The 21,984-nt window shown below is 33.9% G+C and overlaps 2 protein-coding genes and 1 pseudogene across 3 annotated transcripts; all 3 read right to left on the minus strand.

Moving 5' to 3' along the window:
* Window positions 1–3,108: 3,108 nt before the first annotated feature.
* LOC143584863 (GATA transcription factor 11-like) lies at window positions 3,109–5,310 on the minus strand. Its single transcript, XM_077066799.1, has 3 exons — window positions 5,153–5,310; window positions 3,784–4,029; window positions 3,109–3,702 (listed from the first exon to the last, which is right to left on the minus strand). Exons 1-3 carry the CDS (start codon window positions 5,168–5,170, stop codon window positions 3,244–3,246), a joined length of 723 nt encoding a protein of 240 aa, XP_076922914.1. The 5' UTR covers window positions 5,171–5,310; the 3' UTR covers window positions 3,109–3,243.
* Window positions 5,311–7,194: 1,884 nt separating this feature from the next.
* LOC143584864 (protein-tyrosine sulfotransferase-like) lies at window positions 7,195–10,803 on the minus strand (annotated as a pseudogene). The gene is made up of 12 exons (XR_013144440.1): window positions 10,661–10,803; window positions 9,739–9,901; window positions 9,584–9,655; window positions 9,222–9,510; window positions 8,993–9,133; window positions 8,821–8,925; window positions 8,620–8,748; window positions 8,486–8,524; window positions 8,288–8,407; window positions 8,068–8,211; window positions 7,440–7,466; window positions 7,195–7,315 (listed from the first exon to the last, which is right to left on the minus strand). The product of XR_013144440.1 is annotated as a protein-tyrosine sulfotransferase-like (transcript).
* A 1,114-nt stretch (window positions 10,804–11,917) lies between these two features.
* LOC143584866 (protein ENHANCED DISEASE RESISTANCE 2-like) lies at window positions 11,918–20,542 on the minus strand. The gene is made up of 20 exons (XM_077066800.1): window positions 20,122–20,542; window positions 17,266–17,340; window positions 17,076–17,129; window positions 16,912–16,977; window positions 16,795–16,832; window positions 16,582–16,691; window positions 15,871–15,917; window positions 15,172–15,269; window positions 14,939–15,034; window positions 14,789–14,850; window positions 14,613–14,684; window positions 14,400–14,546; window positions 14,094–14,314; window positions 13,835–14,005; window positions 13,629–13,730; window positions 13,010–13,060; window positions 12,733–12,876; window positions 12,548–12,640; window positions 12,374–12,475; window positions 11,918–12,284 (listed from the first exon to the last, which is right to left on the minus strand). The coding sequence occupies exons 1-20, from the start codon at window positions 20,269–20,271 to the stop codon at window positions 12,126–12,128; spliced, it is 2,058 nt and encodes a 685-aa protein (XP_076922915.1). The 5' UTR covers window positions 20,272–20,542; the 3' UTR covers window positions 11,918–12,125.
* Window positions 20,543–21,984: the final 1,442 nt, after the last annotated feature.

Consider the following 21,984-nt stretch of genomic DNA (forward strand, 5'->3'; position numbering starts at 1 on the left):
GACCAAAGGCACACGTGTGCTGATCCTTATCCATGTGCTAGAGAAGCAACCAGCACATCCCCGAGTCGCGACAAACTTGATAACCATAAATTGGTCCATAATAACCAATTTACATTTTTGCCCCAGTCCACGAATCCAACTTATTTAACCAAGTATGACACGTGCCGTGTTTAAATCAACCAAATTCGGATAAGACTGGAAAACAAATATGTAGGAGACTAGGAACCACTTGACCCACCCAATCACATCACGCCACGTAATATCCAAACACATTCAAACATTGAAGCCTATATATATATATATAAAAGTATGAAACCACACTAATTAACACGATCTCTTCGATATTATTCATCATTTGTATAAACAAATTTGTTTCAATGGCAGCATCAAAGACTTACTTTGTTAAACCAAACTACCTAGGCGAAATGAACGGTGTTGGTATTATCGGGACCGATTCGCTATTTGAGCTAGACGAATCGGACGTGTGGAACGTGTCCATGGAGTTGCCTAAAACTGTGTCGTCTTCACGGATAACGAAAAGGCCTTCGGTAAAGAAAGGTGAGTCTAAGATACTGAAAGGGAGTGAGGATTATGAAGATAATAATATTAATAATGATAATAAGTCGGTTAATGATCGAATTCCGCCGCATGAGTTGCTGGCGAGGAGGCGAAACGCGTCGTTTTCAGTTCATGAAGGGATCGGGAGGACTTTGAAAGGAAGAGATTTGAGGAGAGTTAGAAACGCAGTGTGGGAAATAACGGGGTTTGAAGATTAGTAACATTTTTCTAATGGTAATAAATATAACGTTATGTACGTGTTAGTTGTTTTTTAACTGTGTTTTAGCTAGCTAGACATGACTTTTAAATGTGTTGAAATAAATACACACGTACCCTTGTTTATTATACGGATTGTATTTGTATAAGGTTTACACACTACTGTTATATTAGTCGCTTTCAGTATAACTGAATGGAAAGCATAATTTTCACAAATGATTTGTATAAATATTCGTATAAACTTATTTAATTTTAAAAAAAAATTGTATAAGCCTTATTCACATACCATATATGTGATATAGCATGATACGTCAATACCCGTATAATTTATCACTCGTGTGAATGTGGTCTCATTTTTGGAAGAAAAAAAAAGTAAAAAAGTTGGATGTTTGTGTACATAATGAGTTTGATAACTTGGATATTAAGGTACAACGCACATGCTTGAGTTGTTATCATTGCTGAATTGGATCATCAGAGATTCAGTTAAACTTTTTTCATGCATGGTTTGGATGAAACAAGATCAAGAACATGAACAAGTAGTCAAGTACTATGTTGTCCACCCTTTTGATCAATTTGGTTGGAAAAAGCCAAAAGGTTCCACTAAAAATCATGCTTCAACAACACACCTCCAAGGCCCCAACAACCAGTAACATGATAGTGGTCATCTTTGTCTCTTTGACATCATTCAAAGCAAAAATTGTACTAAACTTCAGAACTAAAGTGTGATACTACTCTAGCAAAGATGAGTAAAAGTAATAATAACACAATGTGTTTTGTGTTTTGTGTGTGAGATAATAATAACAAAAATAACCATACACTAAACCTCTATTTATACTTACCATAATAATCTTCAACCTCTATCTTAACTATATCTATTTGAACTCAAAACTCTAAATTCAATTAACAAGTTGACTATATATCAAAAAATATGTTTCACATGTGGAAACAATCAGGATGAATTCCTTCCAAAATACAAGCACTCCCTTGAGGTATAGGTTATCGGGCACGATACACACCAGAAACCCAACACTCCGTTAAGATGTAGCGTCGACATTGTATATAGAAATTCAAAAACTTCGTTAGAGAATTGTCTTTTAGCTCGTAGGCAATGGAGGTCTTCCAACAAGGCCTTTATGTTTTGTAGTTAACTTTTTATTTGAAAAAAAAAATACTTAATAAAAACGGAGATATAAGGACCAAACATGGTACATTGGTACTTTAGACGTGGACATGATGCTCTATAATTTGTGAAGACAAATGTAGATTACGCTACAAGTGGGCCCATATTGACCCAGGCCCAGTAGGACCAACATTGATTGTGGATTTGTGGGTCATCACTACCGGAAAGAAGGCCAGTGCCAAAATCTATGATTAATTAAACGATAAATTAAAATAAAACAAAATTAAAATAGATTCTTTACTCTTTCAATTCACTGTATATGTGTGTACGTTACTATGTTTTACTATAGAGCAAATAATTAGAAGAAGAGGATTACTTATTATTTTCTTTATCAAACTAAATTTTTATGAAAACTAAACCCTGAATAGTAAACTAGTCAGAATACTACAAAGAAAAACAAAACCAAAACTTGACACCCGAAAACATATGAAACGAACTTGAACCACGAACCTAAGAACTAGGTTGTTGTAGCCTTATAGGTGATCATTCTATTTACTATTGATATGAAGCTGATGGACCTTAACCCAAATGGCTAGCTTTTGTTTTCGGCTTACTGAAATTGGGCCAAATTGCATTCACATTGGGCTGGGTCCAATATCAGGTAGGGGTGTGAATCGTGTTGTGTTGACAGATTGAATTGTGGAACCCGGCATGACCCATATTTTTATTCTTGACAAAGACTTTAATCATAATCCGCATATACATAGTTTGGGTCAACCATAAAACGACCCGTAAGGCCGTAACCCAAATTTATACTTTTCATCGAGCCCACAAAGTTATCTATTCTATTCTTCAATCTTCATGGGAGCTAATATGAAATTGACAAGACCGCAACGTGTCACCTTGCATTCTCCTTTGTGAACTGGTCATTTGTTTTTAGCCATGTAGATGAATCGAACAAACAAGGACGAAGCTTGTTCATGCTCGTTCGTTCATTTAACTTTTAAGTTTTAACCGAATAAAAGAACGAACAAGAATTGACTTAAATCAAGATTAACATTTTTTTCACCTTTCACTCACATAACACAAATCAAGATTTTGATCATAAAGAGACTCTGATCATTCAAAAAAACCTACTAGGACAAAGTAACATAAATGGGTTTAAAACTAAAACCAATACTAAAACTGTAACAATGTCACATTAACTAGTAACTACTAACTACTACTACCAACCAAAACTGTAACATATGCTAGATCTAAACCATAACACTAATCACCACCAAATGAATATCATTCTTTCCTTCATCTTTGTACAATATCATCACCATTACTCAAAACATCAATCCCGCTTACATGACCGTCTTTTGCCTCATCTCTATCACCTTCCTATGAGAATTCGAGTGCAAAGCCGGAACAAACGTTGGACTTGCAGCCGGACGGTACTCTGGGAAAAGCCTTCCAGACCGGTACCGGACCCCACAAGCATTGCAAAGCGTTTTAGGGCCCATTGGGCCTCCCCTCCATTGTGGGGTTTTGGTAACTCCACAATGTGCACATTTCTTACTCCCCACAACATTCTCGTTTTCAACATTTGGATACAATTTCTTCCGCTTTTTGTCGTTCTTTAAAAGTACTATGAAACCGGACATTAACCATGAATTAAATGTCGGTCTCAAACGTTTGGTTCGAGTTCTCACGGGAATTGAGAGTTCGACTCCAAACGAGACACCATTGTTATTCGAGCTGGTGCTGCGGCTTTCGAGGACTGAATTTGGGCTAGGTGCTTGAAAGGACTGAGTTTTGTTACTCTGCAAAAATGGGCTAATGTTTATACACGGGCCAGATAATTTCAGAACCAATAATATATTGACACGTGTGAAGATACTTACAAGCATAGGATACTCGAGCTCCGTTAAAACCTCGGTAGGTATAGGCCCGAGTTGAGCCCAATCTTCCGCAAAACCATCTCCTTCCAAACCCTCCATCGGTAAATCTAACATATTCAAAATGTCCCAATCCTCATCGCACGCGCTACGATTACTATTATCATTAATATTATCGTTATTATTATTGTTATTATTATAATCGACCGTCACGCCAGAAAAACCAAATTCAGCCTTGCACATTCTCTTATCCTGGAAGAAAAATTAAGTCAGTTTTAATATAACATTAGTTATAAATGTTATATAACAAGCTGTTAACAAAAGTAATAAATTGGTAAAATTGTTACAAAACCAAAATAGGCAAATAGTCAAATGAATACACATATGAAATAATAACAAAGATTTGGACGTGTGTAAATCTTGTACAGTTGTATCTTTATATCATAAGTTGTATCATGTATGTGTCATGGGACAGACATGAGACAACTGTTCCAACAATGATCTTGCCTATTTATTTTAGAAAGTCAACCTTGTCATTTTTTATAAATAACTTTATTGTTACATATTCACCCACTTTTTAAAAACTATTTTTTAGTTGACAGCCCATTATTTCAATCGTGATATACATGAAAAAAAGGAAATACAATTAAATGATTAACAACCATGCGTGTTTTGGTAACCGAATATTTCCAACTTTCTTTTTGAAAAAAACAAATGTGATTTTATTTATTTCTTTTCCTTATATAAAATTTAAAAATAAATGGTTCATTCATTTTCCACACCTCTTTTTTCTTTTTAATGTGAACAAGTGCAAATGCAATCAAGAAAAATAATATAATAATAACAATTATAATAAAAATAATCTTAAACATATTCTAAATATTATTGTATTTTTTATATAAATCAATTATAAAATATAGCGTTTACATTAATAAAGAAGGCAAACAACCCTTTTTGAATTGCAAAATAGTTAATTTATATTAAATATAATAAAATTTATATAATAAATTTAATAATAAAAAAAGCAACAGATTAAATAAGTTAGTTAACACTTCGGAACATTTTAATTAATTAATTAACTAATAATTAATAAAAATGAAATAACCGAATAACATGAAAAAGAAAATACATATGTTAGTACCAACATTTTAATTAATAAAATAAAGATAAAAATAAAAACGCGTGTTTTGGTAACCGAATATTCCCAAACTTTCATTTTTTAAAAAACCAAAACGACGTCGTAAGAGCTTTCTTTTGTTAGCCCGCCGCTAACAAAACTTACCCTAAACACAAAAACCAAACCCTAAACATAAACACACACCTTACCCATAAACCAATATACAACAAAAAAAACCATATAATAAAGAACACTAACCTGTAACTCCATCGACATAACCGTACCATCAAAAGCTTTTTTGTGTCTAGGTGTTATTATTATTATTATTAATAATTTTTTGTTTTTCGAAGGGTGAAGGTTTAAGAGGAAATGAAATGGTGTTGATATTATTTAGGGTGAAGGTGTATGGAAAGGTGCGGTGTAGGTGATAAAAGGAAAAAAGAAACATATATAGGAGGGAACAGGGATGGAGTAAATGTGAAGCGAGTTATTATTAATAATAATAATATTATTTATTAGTTTGCAACAGAAATGATAAAGTGGGGTCCACCGTCACATGTAACGCCCGGTTCATGGATTGGGTCCCGCGTTGCTTGTCATTCACCGACATATCACGTTTCACACGATTATTGGTTAAACAATAAAACATATATCTTTTCGAATAAGGTTTTTGTTTAAGTTATGCTAATGGTCCCTGCAGTATCTATGTTTACAACTTTCTTGAATTCATTTAGCATATGTGAATTTAGCCAATCGTCATTTTAGTATTTTACACTAGGTGTTAAAAAAACAAAACTCAAAATTCAACCCTAAACCTGTGTTCCTTTATTTTTATTTTCGGGTTTTGACATCTTAACTAGGAGTACAAACGATCCGAGCCGCTAGCGATCTATGAGATGGGATCTCGATAAAAGCTCAAACAGAATCTCAATCTCAAATAAAACTCGTTTACTTATGGAGCCCAAGCCTGATATGGAAAGCTCTTTTTGGATTTCAATGTACTAATTTCACGCTGCACAGCCGATCTAAATGAGAGCTTTGGCTCGTTTAAGGTACTAAACGAGCTCAAGCTAAGCTTAGGCACATTTAAGGTTTTTGACAAAATATATAAAAGTAATTTAAAACACATATAAACTACTTAATAAGTTATATACCAGTCGAGCTCGAGCTCCAACTCTTGTAAGTCAAAACGAGTTGAACTCAAGCCTAGTCAAGCTTGGGTTTGACTCAGCTACACCCATAATAAGGGATTTTCAAACGATTAGAAAAGTAAACTGATGTTTGGGTGAACATGCTACTTCATTGCTCATACGAGAAAACACGATTGACAATCATTTCTACGATTATTTGAAAAAGGTTGTAGTATGAGTTGCTGATGCGTGTTTGAAAAGTTATTTTTTGTTATAAAATACTCCTAATTTTAATGTGTGATTATGCTTCTTTTGACATTCGAAGTATGATTATCCAACATAAATCGTATATAAAAGACGTGTGTTGTTATATTCCTACGTGTTAGAATCTTAAAAAAATGTGTTTATGAAAAAAGCGTTAGATTTCAAAATCTGATGAGGTTCTAAATCAAGAGCTACCAAACTCCAACTCCTAGTTGGACCAACATGAAATAAGTATAATCGAGTTATGAATGAAGTTACGAGGCCCATAAGCAATGGACACAAAAAATATTGACAAATGACAAGACAAATCATGTGGCAAACAAAAATCTCTTGATTAGAGCTCCAATTTCATCCCTAAAATATTTCTCTATTTTTTTTATCTATTATCTAATTAGGCATTTTTTATGGCTTTAATTTGAGTTGTCATTAGCATCTTGTAATTTCAAAAATTTAAGAATATGGCACTAAAAATTTTAAGAATATCTTTTAAATTAAAAAAAAAATTCCCCCGTAAAATGGTTTCAAGCATTCAGTAAATTATTAACTTTTCATGAAAATTCTCTGGTAGGACACAAAAGAAAAATAAAGTAGAAGAAACAAAGTAACAAACAAGGAGGACCAAACAAAGTTGTATTGTCAAAACTGAATCTTATATTATCTAGAACAAATGAACGTGGTACACTAATGTGACTAATACTTTATTATTATAGGCTGTTCATGTGTCCGTACTAGTAATATCATCATCACCAGATTCACCACCAACAAGATGATACATATCATCAAAGAACATGTGTTTGTTAGTTAATAAACTGTATGCTAAGCAATAACATATTCTTTTCATTAGTCTAATCAACACCATGTTCTACAACTACTTCTGTATCCCAATAACTTATGATTTGATCATAATTATATTTTAACTTTTGATATTCTTCTTTTCTGCATTTACATATAGGTAAATGAAGAAGAGTAACAATATAAACAAGATCAAGTAAAGAAATTCCCATGTAAAACCAATGTAGCTTTTACTCTCCTGCAAATAATGCAAATTTCATAAGTCAACATAAAAACCCGGTTTTGACTTCTGTTGACCCAAACAGGTATTACAGAAAAGGAAAATTGGACTTCAATAATAGTAACTTTGACTTATTGACCGATAATAATTCATACCAAGACTTTAACTAATGACAATCCTAACTTTCACTTTTTCCAGCTAGAAGCATACAAGTACTGTAATGCGCCTCTAACTGGTAACCATGTATGTAGGGGTAGAATTGGCAATTTGACAGCAAAAGCAGTAAAAAATCCAATATAGAATATTATTTCCAAAGCCGTATGATACGATAATTAACTGATATCAAAATTTAATGTTGGTTCATTAGAACCATATAAACCGATACCCAAAACTCCTATTAAGAGAAAAATAGACCCCCCCCCCCAGCCGTGTACAAAATAAATTTTGTGGCTGAGTAGAGACGTTTCTTTCCTCCCCACATGTCCTAACTTTCACTTTTGTTGCCAAATACAGATTTATACTTGATTTTCACTCGTTTCTCTCACAATAATGATTATGAACGACATGCAGAAATGTATTAGCGAAATCGAGTATAATCAAATGCAAATGGAGTGTAAAATCTGTGAAGATTATGCTATCGGGAATGCTTTTGGCAACAAAAGTGAAAGTAAGGATTATCATTAGTCAAAATGCTAGTTTGGATTATTATTGGCCAATAAGTGAGAGTTTGAATTATTAAAATCCAAATTTCTTAAAAAGGAACTTACAAGCTTGTCAGAAACAACCAACTTTTGCTCCATAACTTGACGTTGTTTTACATATATCTTCTGAGCATGTTTATATAGTTCAACATCCAGACTGTCTAGCAAAGTGATTTTGTTGAGAACCGCTTCAGAAACATGAAGTCGCGCCTGAATTATACAAAATATAACATAAGTTTCATGTCAGTTTAAAAGACATATACAAGAAAGAAATGTAGAAGCATACCTCTTTCGTAAAGTTTGCTGGAGATATTCTTTAAAAAGAATCAACACGCCTTTTTGACTGAGACGATCTTAACTTAGAAACACAAGTCCCATAAATTTCCATAAGTTTTCCAACTGTCATCTAATCATAAACGCCTCTTAGTCAGCGTGTTTTACATTTAGAGTAGTTAAGGATGCAAAGAGAATGAAGTAATGCTACATTTTCAGTTTGTGCTTCATCGTTTAACGTTTTGTTTCCCTGTTCAGCAAGCAAATTAAACTAATGTTAAAACTAATTTTAAATATTTACATTTGAATGTTGCCGTTTTATGAAATTTACCCGTTTTTACTTACTGCTTCAGTGACCGGATTGGATGCAGCTAACTGTGAAATCACTTGTGAACCGACTAAGTTTGCAAACATTGTAGCAGATTCTTTGTGGTCCTCGGTAAGTCCAACATATAACATGTCATCCAACCTTTTCTGCATCAAAAAGTCAAACGATCAACTCTTAAACTACGGGCCCGTCCGTTAGCCTTTAAAAATTTTAGTTACCTTTGCAACTTTAAGTACATATTTTCCAAGAGTCTGATGTGTCATGACACAATGGCGAACTTCATGCGCCTCCCGGTTATTAGAATTGTTTGTCAAACCTGCAACCTATTTGCAAGAACATTAAACAAACACAATAAGTTGACCGAGTTTGACCGGTCACCAAAACTTATACCTGGAAAGTTGCACCATTGTGAATGATGTCTAAAGCTACCGGGTGATTAATGTATTCATGTAACGGCATAACAATTTCCTTCATGTTATACGAGTCATTCCCGTAAGTATAAGGCAAACCTTTTATTTTTCTAGCATCCCTCTGTTCATGGTAATGGTAATAAAAAAAGTTACTCATTAGTAAATTCTTAAATAGTAACAAAAAGATTTATAATTTTATACAAACATACCCGAGAAAACAAGTCCTCCATCATCCAAGGAACTAAATACTTCCACGGCCAAATCTTGAGCGTGCTTATAATACGTTTTCTTAAACGCAGACGTGCAGATGTTTTTGATGCTGATGTCATGTTAGGATGCACCAAAAACCGAGCTGCAACTTCTATTGAAAACTCATATGCACTAAATACACGCTCAATCGGACTTCTAAGTAACGTTACCACTGATGTTTTCTCCCGGGGCAGTTTGGTCATTATGCTATAGTCATCATGAGTCGCCAATAACCTGCAATTCCGTTTTCTGCACAAAAACATGTAGCTATAAGATTTAAAAACCAAAAAGGTCTAAACTTTTAAATGTATATAAAACATACCGAGGATCAAAATGTAGTTTATCATAAGAACCCGGGCATTCCAGAGAGCTAGTGTAGAGTTTCTTCAAAAAGCTGTATATCAATACATATCTTAATCAAATTACATTGTAATATAATTATACAAAGGCTGATGTATAAAAGGTAAAAAATTTTACCAATACAAATAACTTCGCCCTCCGGTTCTTGGAACATGAAGGAAAAACAACAAATCTTTTAAAATGTGACTATCTTTGGTATCAGAGTGAAGAGACGATGATGCCCATTGCTTGACAGCAGCCGTGCAATGCTCGAAATCAAGAGCGTTTGACGGCGGGTAAACTGAAAGCAAATGAAACAACAGTAATAAAAAATAATAACGATTATCATGACAATTACACATATTTTAATAAACTTTTAAAATAACAACTAATATTAGGGGTATGCATGGTTCGGTTTGGTTATTAGCCTCAACCAAATTAACCAATCGGTTTTCGGTTAATCGGTTCAGTTTATTCGGTTAGTTTGTCGATTTTTGGTTAGGTTTGGTTAATAACGAAAATCGAACTTGGGCTAAAACTTTTACATAGAAATACATGAAATGAAGGTATAAATGCATAAAACGAAGATTTTGAGTGCCGAAGACGAGTATAAAAAACAGGCCTTATACAAAAAGTTCAGATTTTTCAGCCCGATTAAACATAAACAGACTAAATTCTAAATTACCAGGCCCTGATTTTTTTGCCGAATTAAACATAAACAAACTAATTACTAAATTACTAGCCCTTTTTTCAGATTTTTTAGGCTCAGCTCCATTCATTAATGTTTTAAAAAAACATGTTATATACAAATATATATTAAAATTGTGCCCCCATCGAACCGTGTCCTAAACGCCTGCCCATAAATGGAGGTATAAATACATGAAACGTAGGTATAAAGCAGATATGAACATACGAATAGTTCGGTTCGGTTCGGTTAAGCTAGGGTACAAAAAAACCGAAAACCGTTTTTCGGTTAATTCAATTAATTTCGGTTCATTTCGTCGGTTTTTGGTTCGGTTATTACTGATTACTCACCCCTAACTAATATACTGATACATACCATTGACAAGAAGCATAAGCAGCAGAGCTAATCTAAGAACATGATCCATTCACTGAACTCCTAATAGTCAATCAGTCAGTCAACTTCAATCCAATTAATTACTGTTAACAAATGGAAATAATTTAATAATAATTAACATTTAGGTTTTATCTGTAAAACTAGGGTTTTTGGTGATTGAATACCTGTATATAAAGTGAAGGATCTCGTGCTGCATAATAACGCCGTCGATTTGCGTACTCCGCCGCAGGAAGCTCAGGTGGCCGGAGAATTATATTCAAATTAAGCTCTCGGATCGTCCAGAACGTTCGATTCTGTCTGAAATATTACTAGTTCCAGCTCGCCGGAGTCAACGGCGGCGGCGAGAGTGATTTAGAGTTAGGTTAAGATAAATAAACTGTAACGGATCTGAAAGTAACCGATACAGTTTAACTGGCCGGCACGTATTCCGACCGATGGCCCAATGCTACCGATTTAAATAATTTATTATTATTTAAAGGCAGTATTTTTTATCATTTTACTCACAATATGTTTTCTTAACCGATTTCACGCTGATTTTAGAATTTGGTTTGGATGTTTCCCTGGAAAACCATACCGTCAGTAGGCACTTAACAGTCGTTGTGTCATTACAAGAGCATAACTCTCTGACGTAACACACGATGGGGCTAATACTCAAGTAGCATTGGGATTTGAATTGACAACCTCACATCATATCACTAGGCTACAAGTGAAGGATAGCTGGCAATTAACTAGTCATTAAATTACAAATTACGAGGGTAATAATATGTTCACAACATTGAACTTACACCAATTTTCCCAACCAACTCTTACTTTATTCGATCTTGATTCCACCCGCAAATAGCTAATTATTAATGGTTAAATCAATAATTAAATTAGAAGACCGATGAGATTTGATAATATGTGGATTCGGATTCGATTAGAGTTTGAAGATGTAGCTCGCATTGGGTTTAAAAGGAAGTAGACTAGCTCAAATCGTCGTGATCCATATTGATGCACTCATTAGGTTTAAGTACACTATTAATCAACTAAGCTAATATATATAGTTAGTTAATCATTTACAATCATCCCGTAATAAAACCAATTTTAGTCGACTGTCGACAACTCATGGTTAAATATGATCATACTTTGTAACTTGTACGTTTAAAAAGCTAGCTAGATCAACTGTCAGTATTTTATTTTTCATCGGCAAGAGGTCTCATAACATGTTAACTTGTACAATATGTGGTAAAACAGTAAAATATGATCATACTTTATAACTTGTACAATTTGTATGGAATGGTAAAACAACATAAGCCCAACCATCTATAGTCTCATGCCTTAATTATTAAGCTCATACCATATGAACTTTTGATAGACCAGTGAAAAAAATCAAACAGCCATATTCTACACATTTCAATTATTTTTTTCAATTTTTGTATAATCGAGTGTAGTTTTTTATGATCACCTTTCAGTTTGGACCTATATGCCTATAACACCTTTCGGGTTGAGGATTAAAGAACTCGTATGGTTTAAATAATTGGTTTGCCCAAACAGCCTTAGAGAGATCGAGATGGCTTAAACGACATGCTCCAAGTAGATTCTCTGGAAGCTCGTCTCGTGTGTTTGCCTGCACAAGTTGCATAAATTTTTAATTACTTGAAAACCAAATGTATGTTAGTGTCGAGTTTGGTAAGATTTGGTTTTGAGTTTAAATACCTGTATAACAAATGCGAAATCAATTATTATACTACTGAAACAACTGAAAGTCTTGATGGCTAACCCCCTTGCAAGTGCCGATGAACCAACATCAATATCCATCTACAACAACTTTCAAATGGTTTAAGTTTATAAACAATAAAACATAACTCTAGAGTTGATTTAATAATTTACCTCCAAGTAGTTTTCCCCGCGAATGTAGTTGATTTTTAGGACATTACCGACTAGAGTCGGCGTATGAATAGCATGCCGGAGAATCCATGGTCCCTAAAAAAGAATTTTGTGTGTGTAACAAACCATAAGTTTAATATATGTTTTAGTCTATTTTATCATACAATGATACAATAATGTCTACTCACTTTAGTTACAAGAGGGATGATCTTAAATCTTGAATTCCTAAATGCATCATCTCCTTCTATAAATCTCTCTAGCAAGGGTATATCTTTGATAGGTGTACGCGTTGCATAATAAAAAGCAAGATTATATGTTGTTGAACCCGGGATCTGATTCATCATAACATTCACACAAATATTAATCAAGTCGAGTTTGAAAATTTGAACTACTCTTGTTTTGTTGAACACTTTCTAAGGTTAGTCGAATACGTGTTTTACAAAACATAATTTTTACTTTAACTACTTGGAAGTTAACAACAATGAAAAACTCTGGACGACCATCAGCTGCATATTTCTGAAAAAAAAAATCTAGTGAGTTTCGTAAATTTCAAACCAAGAAACAAAAATTAAGAGACAAACTGATGTGAGCCCAAGTGTAGAAGACTGGGCCATGATGTTTCTGGAGGCCTAAGATCGCACTTCAAAATGGGCTGCACGAAAATGGGCTTAACTTGGGCTATGGGCCTCCGTTTCAGGCATGCTACCAATCAAAACGACCGTTGGAATGTGGGCTACGTTGTGGTAACCGGCCGTAGGCGGGTTATCCCATTTATTTTTCCAAAATAAACCTTCTAGATACACTTTTGAGGCATTTTTATGTTTTTGTCTACTTTTCGGGTTTTGTTTTAGGCTGTTGTTGGGCCTATGGTTGTTTGTTTCGGCCCAAGCCTATTTTGATTTCTCTATTAATATGTTATGAATGTATTATGACTAATCTTTGATCAGAATTGAATAAAAAACTTTTGGCTTTTCAAATTTCTGTCTTTTGGGTCGAGTTTGGGGGTTTGGGAAGGATCATCACGGGTATTCGTAGAATCAACGTGATTAGCCTTCAATCTCTATTAATACGCTGCATCACAAACCTGAACAATGTTTTCGGGTCTACTAGCAAGATGATCTTCTCGTTTGTCCGATTTTAGCCAGTCAACCGCAACAGTTTGTAGCAATGTATTTTCTGCTACAATCTGGAGGACCAATACAAACATTAACAAATAACAATTTGAACTAAACACATGACTATTTTCTTTTTATTAAAAACATTAGATGAATGCAACATAATTTGACTAACTTTCTTATGGTCTTCAAAAAAGGTTTCGCCCCGAACTTGAAACAAAGACGGTTCTGGTGTCGACCAACTGTTTGGCAGATCACCAATTTGCTCTTCAGGAAGAGAGATTATGTAGTTGTGTGATACACATTCATTCCATACAATTGTGTCAGAATCCGAATAACTCTTTTTCTGCTTTGATAAATTCATATGTTAAAAACCTTTAAATAAAATATGATCAGGAACCTTTAAATAAAATATCAAGTACCATACTATTTACCTGAGAGTATATTCTAGAATTATTATCAGCAGCCCGGTTACCTTCTGATTCGTCATTGTATAAAGGTTCCGGGAAATCAAAGAATTCATCTGACTCATCATCTATTTTACCTTCTGATCCATTATCCTTCTTATGCAACACACCGTCTTTCTTCAATTCTTGTACCGGGAATTCAGGTAATAAGTTATCGGCTAAGTTTGTTTTGAAATGTTCTCTCAAAGCTAAAAGTATATGTGAAAAAGGATTCAACATATAAACTATGCAATGAAAGTTAACATGAAAATATAAAAAAGTAGTAAAGAAAACCAGTAAGTCTTTCAAGCATGTGAATCGTGAGGCATCGATCTGAAGATTTATGCGTGTAATGTCTCCAAGATTTCCAGTTAATAGCAAGCATATGCCTTACAACTGATTGTTTGTATTGATTCCCAGGCGATATCACGTACCCGCCACCTGTAAAAGTACCAATCGGTTTATGGACCGAAGTATTTCGATAAATCTTAATTTTGTTACACTTACACTTAACGAATGCGCCGACAAAGCCTTCTTGAGGTGGGCACTTCTTATGAAATACAGAATGATAAAGAATAACTACACGCAATGGAATAAACAAACGCGATCATTATTATTAGTGATCAGAACTTGAGTTAGAAGTTATCTGAAAACCAAGTTATTTATGCAACGAATTTTTGTACCGTATGTCCCATTGTCTTCCCTCCAATACCGCTGCAATAATAAATCTCTTCGTTTCATAGACCTGAAAATTAAAGAAATAAAAATACTGTTTTATTTTTGGACTCATAGCGAGATAAGAAAATATAGATATCGTTATGAGTCATTCATACCAAGGAAACCAATCGCCATCTAATTGCTTGTGAATAATATCAGTGTGACCATCTATGTGTTCAACCACACTACCCTTCAGGAAACAGAAGTCCCATCTACAATATATATAGCATAGTGGTACATTATTATGATTATATATGAAAATACCCAATATTCTAAGGATATGAAAATAGTACATTGTTGATAACTTCTAGCATTGATTAATGTTTTGAAAGATAATATATATTCTTACTGTGATCTTGAAGAACCGAGAGACATGATTGTTTGGAAAATGACCTCTGGGGTTTCTTCTATCACACTAACAGCCGCTAATGCAGGATGTCGATCTCTCTGCAATACAGACGAAGCAATTTTTAACTTTTTTTGTTGTTGTATGTGTGTGTGAAACGGAGCTGATTCAAGAGTTAGCAAACTTATACTTGGATATAAGAGGTAGAAACTGGCCTAACTTAAAATTGGGCATAACTTGGCCTACATTTGAAGTTACGAGGCTCATAAGTAGTGGAAGGAAATGCCTTCATTAAGAGCCCAAATTTTAAAGTTAAAGATTCTCCTAGTTTTAGCAATCTTAATTAATTTATTTATTTTTCTGTAAGGCTACGTGTAATGGTCTCACTAAAAAGTGGTCCCACTTAGACGAGAGTGTCACACTCACTTAGGTGTGTAATGGTCTTACATGGGCTCCACTTGGAGGCTTCTGATTGGGTAATAAAAATAAATCAACAAAAAAACTTGACACACGCTTGTGATCCCGTTACACATAGCCTTATACGATGATGAATCTTTAGACCCTCCCTATAAAAGGGAGCCTAATGTAACTTCAATTTTCAATAAGATATTGCTTTTCTTCGTTTGAGATTATCAACAGTTTATTTGCTTCCGCTCTACGTTAGTTGGGGGTAGTGTTAAAGGATTTCGGCATCATATAAACCTTATTATGACCTTCTTGATAATTTGCTTGTTTAAATAGCCTGAGACCTGAAGCAAAAAATAAATAAAAAAAAAGTTGCAAGCATTTTGATCGCAATGAGGAAACATTTTATCAGCTTCATGTTAATTACCATTGCGACAACCGACGATTGTCCAGTATGATGGTTCGTACATACCCCCAGATGTGGAATCCATGATTGATGCTAAAGATGTGGAATCCATGTATGATGGTTCGTACATTCCCCCAGATGTGGAATCCATGTCCAATCGTACATTCCCCCAGACGTGGAATCCCCCCAGATGTGGAATCCATGTAATGGTCTTACATGGGCTCCACTTGGAGGCTTCTGATTGGGTAATAAAAATAAATCAACAAAAAAACTTGACACACGCTTGTGATCCCGTTACACATAGCCTTATACGATGCATGAATCTTTAGACCCTCCCTATAAAAGGGAGCCTAATGTAACTTCAATTTTCAATAAGATATTGCTTTTCTTCGTTTGAGATTATCAACAGTTTATTTGCTTCCGCTCTACGTTAGTTGGGGGTAGTGTTAAAGGATTTCGGCATCATATAAACCTTATTATGACCTTCTTGATAATTTGCTTGTTTAAATAGCCTGAGACCTGAAGCAAAAAATAAATAAAAAAAAAGTTGCAAGCATTTTGATCGCAATGAGGAAACATTTTATCAGCTTCATGTTAATTACCATTGCGACAACCGACGATTGTCCAGTATGATGGTTCGTACATTCCCCCAGATGTGGAATCCATGATTGATGCTAAAGAGATGTCACACACTCTACTAGAATAGTTTGACCTGAACATCATAGTTGGTGTTAATTATCAAGAATAAATGTTTAACCAACATTAGTACATTTATCTTTATTATCAAAGTGAACAATATTAGTTGTTGGTCATACCTAGGACAATCCAAAAGGTTTCCTGGATTCAGGTTCACCTAAATTTATTTTAAAACAATTTAGTAATTAATAGCAGTAGCAAACGGTCACAGGTTTTTAATGTTAATCGATTTTCACCTTCTGAGTTAATTCCCGAAACGATTTGATCCATTTCGCAGCTTCTTCTGGATTTCTTGACCCTAACTATGTGATTTGGGAAGTAACGGTTAACATATGTACATTTTTAGTATTAAATATTAAGTTACTCTGATTAGCTAAAAAGGATCGATCAACGTACTTACCTTCACATGAGCATCATAGTTCGAGATGTCACTGAGCGTGAAAACAAAGAAGACCTAAATTAGACATGATAATATAGTCTTTAAGGAGTAACAATTAGCAAAATATATAGCGTCAAGCATTCGAACGTGTATAGCTTTATCTAAAGATGGTATATATAGTAGACATAAATATAGATACATTTTTCGATACCTTTCCTTGAATGCAATTCCTCCCATTGTCCATTACATGAATGTTGGAGTCCACAACAGCGCTTCTAATAGGGTCCTGGAACGAAGAACCGAATGCATGTTAATTTTTAGAAAATATGTTGCATAGAGCGTTGAAGAGGCGAACATGAAATTCGTTTTCTTTTTTGCAATCATAATCTATAAGTAAAGACACAAAAATCTAATAAAATTAGAATGATACAAATAAGATTAGCATGCCCATCTGCAAGAATGACACAAAAACATACATGGAAATAGTGTGATTAATTTTTACACTTGATTCATAAACTTAAAAAACCAGAATAAATTTTATTATATCCCAAAATATCTCATTATGGTACGGCTAGATACCAACTAATATTGTTCGCTTTGATAGCTAGTGACTCATGTCTTTGTTATATTTTGCTTGGATGGAAGCTTCCTAGTTCCCAGGATGTCACTCATCCTTGAATTACATTCATACTTGAATTACCCTCATCAGTGCACACTTAACTATGAAGTTGAAAATATTATATTTTTTGTATGACCTCTAGGTAATTTCGATAGCAGAAAGTAAAACTAGGTAAGTCGTACTCATAGGGTTGGAAATATTGGAATTCAAGAGGATTCGTGTATTTCAAAATTAAAAAAAAAGATGCTTTATTTTAAATACAACTCGCTTTTCAATTTAATTTATATCGAAAAGTATGTAAATAGTTATTAAGGGTTTGGATAAACTAAAAATGAAATTAACATGCTAATTGTGAAAATCAAGTAAAGTATTTATGTAATTACATCATAGAGTAATTACATAATTACTCTATGATATAATTACATATATACTTGATGACGGGGGTAGCCCAAAGAATTAATAAAATGGCTTCCACACATTAACGCTGAAAAGGTTAAAAGGTTAAAAGCTTCGTTTCCCGCCCAATTTATGTAAACAACTTAAGAAATATGCACTTTGCTTATTTCTTTCTTACTTCACAAACATCATAGTTTCATCAAGAACTTCATCCAAAAACCAATTCCAAACATCACGGTCTTGGATCCCTGGTGAACTATAACAACTAACAACAAACTAGTGAACCTCTCTTTGCGTTTTGCAAACGTAGAGGGACACCACGACCTGCGTTAGGTTAGCCGGAACCCTTGAAGCCTGTTAGCCTAACCAGTCCATTCACTATCATTGGTCTTATCTTTATCTTTGTTATAGCAACAATACTCTATTGTATATATAATTGCTCTACTTGATTCTCACAATTAGCATGTTAAATTTAATTTGTACGTTAATTTTTCTCTTGTTATTGAATATTACAAGTTTAAATAGAGTTAAATTATATAGTAGATAAAACATTGAGAAAAAGATATCAAATTTACTTTGTTGAATGGTTACAATCATGTGAGATTTACCCAGGATGTTTACTGTTACAATCACTCTCATTTAGGAGCTTTGGCCGGTGATCCAGATTGTTTCCCTCTCGACGATGAAGCTTATCCCCCATCTTCTCACGGACTGACCTTGACCTCTTGTTATTAAATTTATGTTGACTTTTTCAAAGGCTAAAAGGTATTGTTCTTTTTAGAGGTTAGAGTTCACGATATATTGATGATGGAGTCATGGAGATGATGCCTAAATGAAAGCAGATCCAATGAACCAAACCCTTGTAAAAGACATATATGTCGGTTCGCAGACTACAACACTGTTTGAGATACATCTCCAACCTTAATGTTAAAGAGACAAAAACATGAACGGTCCAAATCTAAAACCTTATCTTCCTGCACAAAGCAGTTGAGTAGGACCCACTAAAGGAAATTAATGCTAATTAAAAATTGAATATGATTTGGACCAAACTTGTTATGTACGTGTCAAAGACCAATTCTAGCAAAAATTTTCCATCTTAATATTATTCCCCACCAAACTTGCGTCTTAAATGCTATTCCCTATAGCCAAACAATATTTTAGGTTTGAGGGTACGTCTCTCAGGGTTGATGACTCAGTGTTAGAGACAAAATCTCTTAAACACTTAAAGGTTTAGGTTCAAATCCTAGGAAGTGAAACAAATTTGTCTTAAAAAAGATATGAGGGTACATTATAATTCAAGAAAAACTTTGTTGTATACTTGAATATTAAACTTATAGGAAATCGAACAAACTTCTTTGCAATCACAAATCAAGTGTGTCACCTTAAGTAAATTTCACATCATTTTTGTTTTTGTTCTGTCCACGGGACAAATATCTGAGCAATGTTCCGCCACAACGATGAGTTGTGGTAGCAATCAACGCGCAACAGAGTGTGAACTTCTTTAAATCAAAATAAATTCAAAGCATACAATCATCAGTATAAGCATTATAACAAAACTTAAGATAACAAAGGAACATTTCACATAACATAACATTAAAAATAAACCAATCAATAATAAAATTCGTTCACAGTGGAATTCTTTCAGGTTAAAATTTCATCCTCATCTATGTATATACCAGTTAATAAACTGGAAATTCCTGGTTCGTCCATGGCTCGGTGCATGAGTGACGAGACGACTAAGGAAGATTCCTTGGGGTTCAAAGAATATATTAGTTAATATTAATCAGTTTATGGATAATTATCTTAGAATCCTAATCGATTTATAATAAGATACGTGTTAGATAATTATTGCGGGATTAATTAGTTATGCCCTAGTTATAGTAGACGAGTTTAGGTTTGCTATATATACAGTGTTTACGAATAAGGACATTGTAATCAAGTTTTGAGTTGAGATTCTTGATTAATAAACGTTTGGGCGAATTAAGCCAAAATCTGAATAAAACATGTTACCAATTAACGGCTTTAACATATAGAACAAACAAATTAACATACCTTGTTGTATGAATGCGAGATAGATCCAAAGCTCTTGAAACGACGATTTTGAAGAACGTAGTAAAACTTACGCGAGTATTTGAACCCGATAGTATTAGAACGAATGAGATACAACCAACCTTCCATTATCACTCTTTCATGATCATCCATTGATGAACATCTATCTAACACTGCCAGCTGCTGAAAACTGGTGGACTAAGAAGAACAATATATACAACCGGTTGCATGTTTAAATCAAACCCGGGTCACATGTATTAAAGTTGATAGTTGATACTAGCTTGCAGGTGGATATATCATGGACCCGTTTATGACGCTTACACGTTACCGTCCATCAAAAGTATTTATGATTGCATATAAAAGTCAGTTGTAGGTGTCTATCGGTACTTGTTTTTTTATTATTTAAATTTGATTCAGTGAAGGTATTATTATAATAAATGTAAAAGGTTAACTATCTTGTTTAAATTCAAAACTTAATCTCACTTATAACTATTTGGTTGGTTGAATGTACTTTTTTTTAATTATTCTAGGACATGATGTTAATCATTCATATGGTTTTGATGTTCCTAGTCTGACTCATATAAAAATATCACAAAAATATTAAGTTGTAAGAAAACAAAAGTTTGTTTACAATATTATTTGGATATCTTGTGTATAAAGCTTACTATTGTATATATTATATTATATAATATTTTATAAAAAAACAAAAAAAACAAGCCAACTATTTATAACTTTTACTGTAAACTAACTCGTTATATAGAGTGTTTTGTGTGTATATGACATATAATACATTGGATAGTAACCAAATACAAGTTTTTTAAGCTTTGGTACAAGTCATATATGCCTAGTAAAATTTTTTTAAACTGTACCTTATGTACTATATATAGTATAGGTCTTTAATACTATTAAATCTAATTAACTTTTGCTAATAAAGTCAAATGGAAGTAAACTTACTGCATAAATACGATTAAATCTAATTGACTTTTGCTAATACTACTAAATCAATTACATGGACGTAAATGTATCGAGACAAAAGTGAAAGGTTAGCGTGAACTAACACATCTTAAACTATTGGACTAAAATTGCCACTTTAAACAAACATGGATGAAAACCGAAATTTAGATAACTAAAGTTCTTCAATAAATAGCTCCTTAGCTCCATGTCTAGCCCAAGCCATCGGTACCCAACCCGAATAAGCCAACACCCTTCTTGCCCAAGGGCTTCCATCTCTCCGTGCCGCCCCATTGGCCTGTCCTCCACACCCCATTGTGCATCACACCCGAGACCATTAAAGGAGCCCTTAGTTGCCGTTGCACACCAATATGTATAGTGTATCCGCCAATGAAGAACATGATTCTAAGAACTTATAATCCTATATGTATTCAGAGTTTATAGATTCCTAAGAACATTCACAATGGAGTTCCTAGCCCCTTTCACATACCTAAGTCATATGAAATATGTGATACTTTGCATCCGTATATTTAGGGGGGATATGCATCCGTATATTATATTTTGAGTGGTCGTAAGTGGAAAAAGTATTCTTTAAATGTATGTATGTATGTATGATCAGTGACGAAGCTTGGACATAAATGTCGAAGGGGCCGGACTCAATATGTATAAAAAAATTCATAAACTAGAGAGGCGTGGGCTCAAAATTTCGGTCAGAAACGAGTAAATTTACATGATGTGTAAAAATTTTCGGCCGAAAAAGGATAAATTTACACTACCGAGCGAAAAAACGGAGGGGCCGGGCTCAAAATTTCGGTTGAAAACGGGTAAATTTACACTATGTATACAAATTTTCGGAAACAAAAAGGGACAAATTCACACTACCGAGCGAAAAAACGGAGGGAGTCGGACTCAGAT

The sequence above is a fragment of the Bidens hawaiensis genome, unplaced genomic scaffold, assembly GCF_021521415.1.
Source record: "Bidens hawaiensis isolate Kalapana, Puna unplaced genomic scaffold, B.hawaiensis_p1.1 tig00033481_1, whole genome shotgun sequence".
Classification (NCBI taxonomy): Eukaryota; Viridiplantae; Streptophyta; class Magnoliopsida; order Asterales; family Asteraceae; genus Bidens; species Bidens hawaiensis.